At 41.0% G+C, this 13,159-nt stretch overlaps 1 protein-coding gene across 5 annotated transcripts in view; it reads right to left on the reverse strand.

The window, feature by feature from the left end:
• The window catches only part of HECW2 (HECT, C2 and WW domain containing E3 ubiquitin protein ligase 2), a 371,054-nt gene that overhangs the window by 20,120 nt on the left and 337,775 nt on the right, over positions 1–13,159 (reverse strand). For all 5 annotated transcript variants that reach the window (XM_087435521.1, XM_087435523.1, XM_087435522.1 and 2 more), the window contains 3 exons: positions 6,010–6,162; positions 4,115–4,213; positions 611–740 (listed from right to left, as the gene is read on the reverse strand). In XM_087435521.1, the coding sequence (XP_087291647.1) occupies positions 611–740; positions 4,115–4,213; positions 6,010–6,162 (382 nt within the window). The remainder of the gene's footprint in view (positions 1–610; positions 741–4,114; positions 4,214–6,009; positions 6,163–13,159) is intronic.

Genomic DNA, 13,159 nt, shown 5'->3' on the forward strand with positions numbered 1-13,159 from the left:
TGCCGCCACAGCATGGCTTGATGAGCAGTGCGTAGGTCCAACCAAACCAGTGAACCCTGGGCCACTGAAGCAGAGCACATGAACTTAACCACCACGCCAACGGGCCAGCCCCCCGGAAAGAAATCTTTTAACCAGTCTTTCCACTAACTTTGAAAAAAACCAATATGTTTTCAAACCTTCACCAAAATATTGTTTACTTTCCCTCAGCTTTGAAACCATCAATTTCAGTTCTTAAATATGAGAGTTAAGTACAAATGCCAATTAAATAATTTAATATACAACTTTGGGGTAGTATGGACTTTTAAAAACTGTATTTTACACAAGGTATATTCTAATATCTTATGTAACTATTTTAGTTGGAAATAAAAAGTATATTGCTTACAACACACAAATAGTTATCACAAACTATAAATTGGAACATCTTAGTCTGCAGTTGGTATTAGAATAATCTTTGTAGCCAAGGTTATTGTAACTGTACATAAACCTGGGTTTAAATCACCCAACAAGCCACAAATAAATAAGCAACTGATCTTAGCCACTGAATTAATTCTTCACCAACCAAGAGCCTTCAATTACCACACTTAGTCACCAGTTATTCATATACACAGACCTGCCCAAAAACTTCTTCATTCACAGTGAACGTGAGGTCCAGGATGTCATGGATATCATTGTCCTTCATCCACTGCAGGCTCTGGTGGAACTCCTCATCAAGGTATTCTAGATCACTCAGGTCACACAGGCTAAGATGACAAATAGACAGAAACAAATACATAGGCATGGCTGTGAGCAAAAACCCAGAGTCAGGAGAAAAGAAACTAAGAATTAAAGACAAGAACAGGATCAACTAAATAGGCAGTGATCTGTGGAATGTTCTTAGTCAAATTCACTAACCAAACCAGCGAAATAATTCAGAAATTTGGTATAAAATTTAAAAACCCTGGATACATAAAATGCCTTAGGAATCATTCAGTCTGTCCTTTCTTTTACAGACACAGAACTGGAGGTGCAAAGAGTGGCTGCCATTTGCACAGTCAGCCACGATGAATGCCAGAGCAGGAACTGGAACTCATGTTGACAACTTGGGTCCAGTATTCCTTTGACTCTGAAAACAACCTTAGAATATTATCCTGGAAATTAGAAACTCTTTGTATGTTTCTACACTGTACTTTAATTTTGTTTTTTTCTCCCCCAAAGACTAGATTCTGTGATCCACATTCACATCCATCCCTTTTTCTTTGTGGTTCTTACTCTTACTCTTTCCATGATTCTGAAAATAGCAAGCCACGGAATCTCTCTACAATTATAATGGTTCTCCATATTTCTCTCCTCTTTTTTGATTGCTGAGAACGGATCTACATGAAGTGGAGTTACTATTATATGGCCCTGTTGTAAGGTGGTAGTAATTGATTCGCTTTAGTTGTTTTGAAATTTCCTTTCATCGGCCCAATTTCCAAGGTCATTTTATTTGCTTCTGTCTAAACATTTATTAGGCATCAAGTATGTGCCAGGCATCTTAACAGCCACTTGATAAACAGTTACTGCCCTCAAGGAGCTAATGATCTAACTGGGGAGACATGCACATAAATACATAAGTTGGTATAAGGTGATAAGTGATAGCATAGGGTGGGCCACACTTAGAATTTGCGCACTTTTTTACGTGTATGTTACACTCCAATTGAGGAAAAAAAAGATAAGGTGGATACAGGGAGCTCTCACAGCAAACACGCAGGACCTTTATTTTGACCTGGAGACTCAGGAAAAGCTTTTGGGAGTAGATGATAACTACATTAAATTTTGTAGGATGTTTCAAAGTAGAGAGGTAAAGGGGACGAGATGAAAAGGAAGAGAAAGGGAAAAAGAGAAGGGAAGAGGAGAGACAACATGAACAAAGCACAGAGGCTAGAGTGTGCAGAACACTCCAAGCACATGGGGAGGACCAGAGAGGTGACCACAAGGCAGCATGTCCAGAGAGGAGACTGGGAGCAGGCCTTGAATGTCATTCTAAGGAGCTTGGTGATGCAGAACTACTGAAAGGTTTCAAGACAGGGAATAACATGATCAGATATAAGGTGTGACTTTAAATTGTTTCTCTGGAAGTTACAGTGTAGAGGATTACTGAAAATGGTGGAGGGGTGATTATCATTAGAGGGTGGAGACCAATGAATAGACCACTACAGTAATCTGGCCAAAATAAGATAAGGGTTTTAATTAGGGCACAGCTATTAAGGGTGGAGGGGAGAAGATGAATTAAGAATTATTTAGGAGGAAAATGTAAACATTAGTAAGTAGTTTTTTGGGGAGGGTATAAAGAAGGATATCTAAAATAGGGATGGCAAATGAATGCCTGTTGCAAGCCAACTCTGATTTAATTGCCAGTCCAGAGGGCTATAAGTTGAAAAAATTCCAATTCCAATTTCAGCAGGAGAAAAGTACCATACATGATTTATGAGCTACACCATGGGAATGGGGGAAGGTGGGGAAAAGCAGAACATGTGCTATGTAAACACATATCCCTGCTTGAGGGCCACTCCCGATTTCTGACCATAGTGACTTGAGAACTGTGGGCACTGGGAGGAGGTACATTTTTAGGTCAGGGGAAATGGATGAGTTTAGTTTTAACCACGTTGATTTTGAGGTGCCTGTGAGTCATGCGAGTGGAGATATTCAGTGGATTGTTGACCACGTGAGCCTACAACTCGAGGGAGATCAAGACTGAGGGTGCAGATTTGAGAGTCAATAGGAGATGAGACAGGTGAAGAGATTTCCCCATGAGAGCACACAGACAGAGAAAAGCAGGGCGTCAACAGTGGAAGCTTCAGGAACACCGAGGTTTACGGCAAGACAGAGGAGAAGCCCACAAAGAAGACGTAAATTAAAGGGAGAATCGGCGAGTACAGTGCCACGGACATCAGTGAAAGAAAGACGCAAGATAAACGGGTGGCGGTTGGGGTGGTCAACAGCATCAAAAGCAACAGAATGGTCCATGAAGATAAGGACTAAAAAATATTCTTTAAAAGCTTCCATAGGTTACTGGTGGGAAAGCAGCCAGGCTAAAGTGTGTTGAAGGTGTGTCAACAGTTGGTGCAGACCACTCTTTCAGGAAGCTTAAATAAGAGGAGGAGAGAGAAGGCAATGAAATGGGAAGATGCAACATGGGCCAAGGGGAACCAGAGAGGCAGAGGGCCAGTGCCCAGTTGCCTCAGGCTTCATCTGCCCAGATACCAAAAGGAAGGCTAGCAAAAGTCCTCCTACTGGCCCTCTTAAAAGCCCATTAGAAACACTTTGCTGTCATTGGAGGTCTAGGCTTCCATTTTACAGAAAGCAGGTACATGGCCTCCGTTAGGGAATGAGCTGGACAGAACCAAGCAATCAGTCTGTGCTTCTTCACTGCAAGTTTGAGCTGCCACCCCCTAGACAGTTGCCTTCTCCTGTTCAGCCTTGTAAATGACTACTGATTACAGGAGAGAGACTGTTTGCTCTACACTGGACAATAATTACAATCTTTCATTATGATAACAATGAAGAAAACGTTCTGTGAATACTAAATTTTCATCTGCCATCATAAATTATTGTCTTGCATGTGAGGAGGTCTCAAGAAAAATATGGGACTGCCCACCTCTAACAAACAAACAAACAAAAGACAAAAACAAAACAAAGGAGAATGAAAATTTGAACCAAGAGTAAGCAGTTGAAAGTCTGCATAAAGCAAGATACAAAATGCATCTCATAAAGAATAGGGGGCCGTGAGTCACCAAGACTAACCCACAACTATTCTATTGATAATTGGCATTAATACCACAGGAATCCTAGTGCTGTATTTGAAGTACAATTGTTTTGAAGAAACATGTGTTGCAACAAATAAGAATAAATTATTCGGAGTGGAACAAAACTAAGATTTTGGGGGCGAGACAGGAATAAAGGGATCAGAAGCAGGAGAAACACAGTAACCATATTTGAAATTGTATTAGTTTCAGAAATCTAAACCACTACTAAGTTTAACAACAACAGATTTGAGATAGTGAGCAGATAAATGACATTGACAAAAGACCCTTTTCAATAAAGGAAATATTGCATTCTTACATGCTAATTACATAAGCAATAAAAATACTCTTACATTCTGAGAAGAGCCTTATAAAACGGCCGTGTGAAGAAGGCATCCAACAGATACTGGTGTATTAGTGCAAGACCAAGAATCCTACCACTGAACCGGAACCTGTGGAGGAAAAGCATGAGAAAGCTTACACATCATGAAGCCGTTTCTAAATGGTTCTATTTGCTTTCTAGAATGCCTTCTAGCTCTCACCATCTAAGTATATCCAAGATTAATTGCCTACTAGGTCCATGAGAATTTGTGTGCAGTGTAGGCTGTGTCTTCATTAGGCCAATATTCACATCTACTGCTTGAAGAAATGTTTCACTCTGATATTTAGAGAGCTACTTCTCCACTTTCACCCATCCTAGTGATATCCACCATGTAGCGCCCCACACGGATTCCCTGTCAGCACATCAGTGAAATTCCCCCAAACCACTTCTAAGAGATGCTGACAGAACAAGACTGGTGGGGGGGTGAGGGGGAAATGCCGTCCCCTTCTAGTTTGCTTGCATGAATATTAGCAGGATTTCTCTAATACAAACCCCGTAGCAATTCCCTTTTGAGGAAAAGCCCAATCTGAGAGTGAGAAAGTTCCTGTCCCTATTCTCTCTCAGACCTCACTCCTGATGACAACTGTCACCATCCAAGAATCATGCTTGTGGATATTTGGGGGAGTTTCCTCATGGGACATTCTGTTCTCTAAAATTTCAAGGCTCAATTCTATTCTGAATCACCTTGGAAACTTTATTCAATATATCTGTCATGACTGGACTTGCTGACTGAGAGGTACACTTATTTTCTCTTTCAAAAGTATTTAAGTTTCTAGCTATTTGAAAGTCTGAAGCCTTCCAAAAGTGTAAATCCACATGGAGGTTCACACTGTCCATTTGCAATTTTAGTATTAGGCAGCCATTTTAAGATTAATGTCCCACAGCTTTGTTTCTCTTTATTTCCACCTATGTTAGCATAACTGCAATAGCTACAGTTAGGAGGAGTCCAAATTGTTGCTAAACGGAAGTTCATTTGAAGAATAAGCCCTAAAAGTTAATGCCCTCCACCTGCCAATACGAACCTCATGACTCAAAGCAAGTTTTTCCACGAGTCCTATTCCTGTTCTTGTTTTTGTTACTATCAGTGAAAATGAACAGGAATAAGCAAACGGGTTATAAAAATATTTAAAGTTTATAAATGCAGGGATTTAAAAAAAATGTAAGGACATTTGGAAAGAGTGCAATTTGGGATTTTCAGAATAAATAATCCCTAGATGGGAATCCAATACCAGTTTTCCTTGAGTTTGTGTGAGAAATCAGGAAAATAGCAATCCCTGGCTACAAACTTCAAATGGTCAATAGCGTAGGTGGCCACTGCTGTGACTCTGCACTCCTGCCCTTCTGCCAGGGTCCCCTCCCACCATCAGTTCCTCCATGTCACCCCACCCTCCCTCCCTCTCACTAGAACACCATCATCTCCTCAGCCAGCGTCCCAGCTGCTCTGCCCCCTCCCCCACTTCCCCAAGGGTTGCTCTAGAAGCTGCCTGACCTCTGGGTCAGGACCTTCCTCTACTCACACCCATGCCACCTACATCAGGGCTCAGAGACTCCCAAAGGCCCAGAGAGGGACTTTGGGATCTCACCGGGAACCCAACATCACCTATAACTTCTTTTCAATGGGAAAAACCTTTTGAATTCTACCCAGCTCACTTAAAATTCATCCTATAGAACATCATCTATTCCTAGTTTATATATTTAAATTTGTATATTTAATTTTGACAACAAAAACAAGACTCAAATGAGGTGTTTAACTGACAATAGGATTTTCTCCAAGGAAAAAAATGTGAAAAGAAACGTGCGTTCCTATAAATACTAATATCACAAAAAACCAACTGAAGAAAAAGTGCTGAGGAAAGAAATACTTACCATTCATGGTGATTGTCTACAAAAGCAGACATGGGACTTATCTGTACTGTGTATGTGTCATTGGCTGAATATTCAAATAAGCCATAATATGGGTTAAAGAGTTCTCTGGATACCAGGAAGAAAAACTCTCTGGAAGGCCCACTGTAATCCAGCCTTTAAAAATACACAAAAAGAACAACCAGTTATTATTTTTTTTTCTACATATTGGGCACATTTTCTACAGTGCTCAACTTTCTATAGAACACTCATTACAAGTCTAATTGTCCACATAGCAGGACTGTCCAAACAAATGGAGTGATCATGATTCCTGATCTCATCCATGTCTTGGCCCAGAATAGCGAAATGGACATCTATACGGAACATATCCCAAACTAAAGCTACATATCAGACAATGGATAAAGTAGGCAAATAATTTCATTGTATAAATATGTATAAAAAGGTAAATATTTTAAATGTCTGGAGTGAGGTTATGGGGAAAGGAAGCACAGTGGGAATGCTTCATTTAAACATGATAAAACCAGAGAGCATCAGCTACCTACATCCACGGGACATGAGTCCTCATGGATTTCTAAAACATTTTTAAATGGGGGAAGAAAGCGTCTTTAGTGAATTGGTGGAGGATATTACAGAGGCCCCCTAGCGAGATCAGAGGCAAACAAATGGAATGATAGGGTTCAAGTGAAAACTTTAAATTATAAAACACCAAGGAAAATTATAGACAAGAAAAATGAGGGTGTCTAAAGCTTCCTAAGGAAAGTATTTAGAGAAGAGGCTGAAACTCTAGCACCTGAACTACAGTGTAAATTCCATTTTACTTACAAAGACATCAGGGTCAAAGTGAAGTACGAGAAACGATTGTGTTAGGTTTGAGGAATGACGAGTGGTCAACAATGGTGAGAGCAAAAAATGCAGGGAAGAGGAGTCTGCCAGAAAGCAATTTGCTAGGCTAAATTTAAACGAAAAATCTAAAGGACATCTACCCCATGATAAAAAGTGTACACGTGGGTTCAAAGACAGGAAAGGTGAATGAAAGCAACAGATAAATTGGGGTGGTAGGATTTTATAACACTTCTTCTGTTCACTCTATTTTTTTTTTCCTCTTACGGAATTTCCTCCATGGGCATTACTGCATTTTTTTCTTAAGGCAAAAGAAAAAGAAAGAAAAGAAATCATCTGAGTCTTGTCCAGTGATGGGATTGTGTGATAGAGAAAAGGTGGAAAAGGGAGCTGGGATACTAGTAAGAAAAATAAAATGGTTTTTATATGTCTTAGTTAAGAGTTGAACAGAATTTACTTAGAACAGACTTCAGCTACTCACATACCATGTTGTCGATTTTTTCCATATCTGAATATATATGTACTGATATTTACTTAATATTTTTCATGAAATCAACTTTAAAGTTACTTGCTTTTCTTTATCTTACACAATATTTATGAAATTATGATGTGCTAGCTTTATTTTTTCCCAATATACATTAAAAGAAATACATAAATATTAAAATAAAAAATGTCAGTCGGTGTAATAGCTAAAATCACCTCACACATCACCAGTCCACGCTGCACTTTGGGAGATACGAGTGTAGACGGACAGGAAACCTACGTGTGAAGAAAAATGCAAACACAGCCGACTCTCAGGGCCAAAGAGGCCTTACGGTGACATGACGGAACCACCTTCTGGGGCAGCTGAACGTAATGTGGCTACCAGGTGACACCAGGGTCGGTGGGACTATGCTCAGATTACCCTGGGGACTCCCAAAGCGGCACTCCGGCTGCCTCCCAGGCACCCCTCCTCACGCGGAGCCCACGGCAGCTCCCGGGGCTTCCTCCCACCATCTATCTGAGTTCTGGTCCCTGATGCCACTAAGAACAAGCAGAATACTTCTTCCACTTGAATATTTTTCACATATTAGGGGCTTTCTTTCAACAAAAATTTGAATGCCTATTATGGTTGGGGTACTAATCTAGATGCTAAAGACATAAAAATTTCTGAAAAGTCATTTTCTGTAGGAACTCTAAGTTTAGCAGTTTCCGTACCCCTGGTCTCTGCCCTTCTGCCGTCGTCCCCACACCTGAACGTGGCCATTTCTTTCAACCTCCTCTCAAGGTAAGGCTGGGAATTCTCTGGCCACCCTGGTCCCTCTGCTCTGGACACTCTCCAGGGGGTCAAAGTCTGACCTAAGGGGTGGTGTCCCATACTGATTACCACACTTGAGGTGTGGTCTCGACAGCACAGTGCTCAGAAATGGCTCTGCCCTCTCTTCCTGGACACTTTTCTCCACCAATACAGCTCAAAATGACCCTGCCTTGTAGGGCAGCCACTTTACTTTGTTGACTCATAATGAGCTCGTCACCCACTCAAACCTTTCACCTATGCTGTTCTAACCCAGGACTCTCCCATCCTGTCTGCATGTTGCTGGATCTTTTAGAAACCGAAGTACTACACTTTATACTCTTCCCTGCTAAATTTCACTCTGTGAGACTCTGTCCGTGACTCCAGCCTACCCAGATCCCTGTGGATGCAAAACATCTCTCTAAATTTCCTATCGATGGTGAATTTCCCCAGCAGACCCCTGTGTCTTTCCAGAAACAGAGAATGCCACTCAAAGGCATCTTAGAAGTCATTTTGTCCATCCCCTCATTTTATTGAGAAGACTGAGGCTGAGGGAAATCACGGACTTGAATCAGATGAAAGGTGCAGGGGAGGATCAGGCCTTGACACAAGTTCCCTGACTCTGAGTTTAATGCTCATTACTCCCTACAGCCTACCCTTCAGTAAATTTTAAACATTCATCAAAACTAAAAAAATGTTGCTTATAGAGCAGGGGTTGGCAAACTATTGCCTGCGGGCCAAATCTGGCCCACCTCCTGGCTTTATAAATAAAGTTTTATTGGAACACAGCCACGCCCATTCGTTTATTTGTTGTCTGTAGCTGCTTTCCTGCTACAGCGCAGAGCTGAGTAGGTGCAACAGGGAATGCACGGCCTGCAAAGCCTAAATATTTACTATCCGGCCCTTTACAGGAAAAGTTTGCCAACCCCTGTTACAGAAGAAAGTAGGAGGAAAAGGCTACTTTATGAAATTACTTGGCTTAGTATAAATCGTCTTCTTTAGTGAGGCTCTCTTCCAGGAAATATGAGATGACTACAACACCCTAGGGTTTATGCAGCCTAAAGGAATGGTCCCCACTACTAAGTGTGAGACTGTGGGTGAGCTCCAGGCTGCAGTGGTCCCTGCTCCACAGTGGCTTTCAGAAACAATTGAGGCGCACAACAGATACGGGTCAGAGATAGCAGACACAAGAGACAAATACTTTATGAGTCAGTTTTGTTACAATGAGACAACTGGTCTAAGTAAAATGGGTTTTTAGCTGCTTAAAATTAAACTGTGGCATTTAGTTGGAAATAGCAGGTTTTCTTTGAGCTTCAGCTCTCAGTGTTTTAATAATCCTGCACTTACCAGAGTGTATGCTAATTATCTGTTTATGTGTCTGCCTCCTGTATACACACCTCTTGACTGTAACCACACTGAGGGCAGGGACCACCTCTTTCTCATTTTTGTATCCCAAGTATTTAGCCTGATACACAGCAGGGGCTCAATACATATTGTTGAGTCACTGAGTGGAGCTCTCTGGTGCTCTCTAAAGAAAATCACCATAATTCACACTGTTATTTGACATCTAGCAGAGTGAATAATTTTGCACAAGTTTGCCTTCAGGTGGTTTATTGATTCAATGACACTAATAGGTTATGCCAATCTCTATAAGACAACTCAATTGGCCAACACTATCAGAGGTCACTCAAGTGAATCAGGCTTAGAAAGCTTGCTGCCTGTCATTTCCAGGTTGAATATCTTCTAATATGGTAAAGTCTGTTAAAACAACAAAGACGGACCTCACTGATGGCTTCTTTTTTTATGATAATAGCTGAATCTGGCTAAAGATAGGATGAATGTTCCCTGAGGAGTTAAACTGAAAAGTAAAACTTCTTTTTTCCCCAAGAGAGAACAAAGCTACTAGTTCCTCTAGTAGCTTTGGAAATGTATCTTCCTCAACTGCTCAGGTCTTTATCTGTTATTTTCTAACTCCAGCAGCACTGACCGAGTCACTCTAAAAGGCAAGACAGTTTTGTAACGTTTGATTTGATTATAATCCAAAACTTAGAACTTTGTATCTGAGAACAGGTTATAGATTACAAATTATGTTGGTCTACCTAATTCAGTAAGACTTGTCCCAGCAGGGTCCCCCCGTGCCTGCGCTTCCTGTAGCACCTTAGCAACCTCTTCCATATAAATAGTTAACATGACTCATAGCACAAGGATCATTTGTTACATTCCTGTTTTGCCAGTTAGGTTGGTTCCACAGTTAAAGACTTGGCACGGAAATATAGAAGCTCCGGACAACGGGTGTGTACCCACACAACAGCTGCATCTGAGGGCATTTCAGAATAAGCACAGATGTCTTTAGGGTGGCACTGAAGTTTTGAGCCCCATGCAGTGCTGATAAAGCATTTTTAAACACCATCACGTTGCTGGGCTGACACCGCCTGAGTTGTGAGTGGCATTTGATATTTGTTAAAATAATTAGTTTTATTCTCCTGTTCTTATTTTTTACCAAAAATTACTGAAAACAAAGCATTCCAACAGAAGTAGACCATAAAATGAAAGGAGATGATGGCTTTGGGAAGTCACACCATCATTTCCTACAAGTTTTCTGGAAGACAGAAAGCTTTGCTCTCTTACAAGTTGGTTTAGGCGCACGTGGCCTACACACCTTTTGACTCACTCTCAGATATTTATAGGAGCAAGGCATTAGTTCAGGAGCAACTTGGGAAGGCCTGGTGGGAGAGTAAGGAATTTCATGAGCAATTAATATGACAAACCAAGTTTTACCTGGCGACCTCAAGCCAAAGCCTAGGTACAGAAGCACCCTTCTTCAGCAAGGTTTGGGTTTTTTAGGTTACCCTGCAAATGGCTCTTTTGGAAGAAACCAAGTAGCACCGTATACTTTAACTTGAAGCTTTACAGATGTCTGAGGAATAAATGGTCACGCTCAGGACCCCAAACAACTTCTAGTAAGGATCAGACGAGTCAGACGGCAGAGCCACTGGTTATTTTATAAGCAGGGACACAAGAAAATCCTTGCAGATCTCAACCTCCCTACATGCTTTCGTTTGCCTGTCTCAGGAGAAACATTACAGAAAGAACTCACCTGTTCTTAAACCCCCAAACTATAGCTGTTTGCACACTCCCCCCCAGTCCAAGTGGGGCTTTGCAAGACAGATGACTGATATCACATAGATGGCACCTTTCATATAATGACTCATTCTTTCTTAAAGAAAGGTGCCTTTTACAGAGCTGGCCATGGAGAAGGGAAGAGGCTAGGCAATCGCAGTGTAAACATCCTCTCTTTATCCAGGCTTTATTTCCTTACTGTTTGGGGTACTAAGAAGTGAACGGGCCCAGGATGCCTTATCAGAACACAACAGTCTACCCAGCTAACTTCTGACACCACATAAGCTTTAGTTGCTAGGACTTTTAATTCAGAAGAAAGTAACATGCTAGAGAATATGCGGTGCTCCACTGGCCCCCTTCCTAAAAAAGCAACTTCTAGGCCAACTGAAGCCCAATAGAAAGAGGCAACCACAGCATGCAATTTCCCACCACAATCAGTCAAGATGACTCAGTTTCCAGCCATTCTACCACTGCCAACATCCCCTCCTCCTCAACTTTGCAAGAGCAGATAGTTAAGCTGGGTGGAAATTTTAATGACTAGAACAAAACCTCCAGCTCTGACCAAATTAACTCACAGTGGTTTGCTTAGAAACTTAGAAACGTGCTTTGTTATACAAGGCCAAGCATAATATGAAGCATTATTTTAGTGAAAAATAATAATTACTTAATTGTCAACCAATATATCTGTGTTAACAGGCTCTAGAATTATTTTTTTAATTGAATATAAATATTCTGGGATTAATTCTACCTCACATGGAATTTGCAGTCATCCTGCATATTTCTGACTATAAATTTTCCCATCATTTCTCTTGACTCAGCTCTTCCATTTCAGGAACAATCCATATATCATGTTTCAGACCTATGCAACAAAACAGCTTAAAGCAGAGCTGAACTTCCTCTGTGAATCTGCTAATTCACAACTTTTTGGAGTGCAGGCAGATGCAATATTCTTAAAAATAAATCCCTTTCTCTTTATGCCCTAGCTAATCTATTGTAAATAAAGACTCTTATTATGACAGGCAGAAAATATAATCAGCAAGATGGTATCAATAAGAATTGCAAAGTATTATTCCCTTGTAGATAACACAAAGTTGACATTAGCAACACAAAGCAATACTCTATATATACAGTCATGTGCTGTATAACAATGTTTCGCTCAATGATGGACCACATATATGATGGTGGTCCCATAAGATTAGTACCATAAAGCCTAGGTGTGTAGTAGGCTATAGCATCTAGGTTTGTGTAAGTACACTCTATGATATTCACACGACGACAAAATGGCCTAAGGATGCGTTTCTTACAATGTATCCCCATCATTAAGCAATGCATGACTGTACCAATAATCCTACTAATTTGGACTTTCCACAGAATTAACTGTATCTATATACTTATTACTCTACTAACCTCAAGTGCAGAAGGAAGTATACATTTACCAACAATTACCCTGGTGGCAGTCACGCATCAGACAACAAGGAAATAAGAAAAGTCGTTCAGGGAAATATTTTCTAAATCTCCTCAAATCCTGACTATATGCTTTATTTTAATAAATGTTTATTGGTTTTTTTTTTTTTGTGTGAAGAAGATCAGCCCTGAGTTAACATCCATGCCAATCCTCCTCTTTTTGCTGAGGAAGACCAGCCCTGAGCTAACATCTATTGCCAATCCTCCTCCTTTATTCCCCTTTTCTCCCCAAAGCCCCAGTAGATAGTTGTATGTCATAGTTGCACATCCTTCTAGTTGCTGTATGTGGGACGCCACCTCAGCATGGCCGAAGAAGCGGTGCATCAGTGCGCGCCCGGCATCTGAGCCCGGGCCACCAGTAGCGGAGCGCGCACACCCAACCTCTAAGCCACAGGGCCGGCCCCAATAAATGTTTTATTTTAGAATAGTTTTTGATTTACAGAAAAGTTGCAAAGA

The sequence above is a fragment of the Ceratotherium simum genome, chromosome 9 (assembly GCF_057802395.1).
Source record: "Ceratotherium simum simum isolate JZ-2026a chromosome 9, ASM5780239v1, whole genome shotgun sequence".
In the NCBI taxonomy this organism is placed as follows: Eukaryota; Metazoa; Chordata; class Mammalia; order Perissodactyla; family Rhinocerotidae; genus Ceratotherium; species Ceratotherium simum.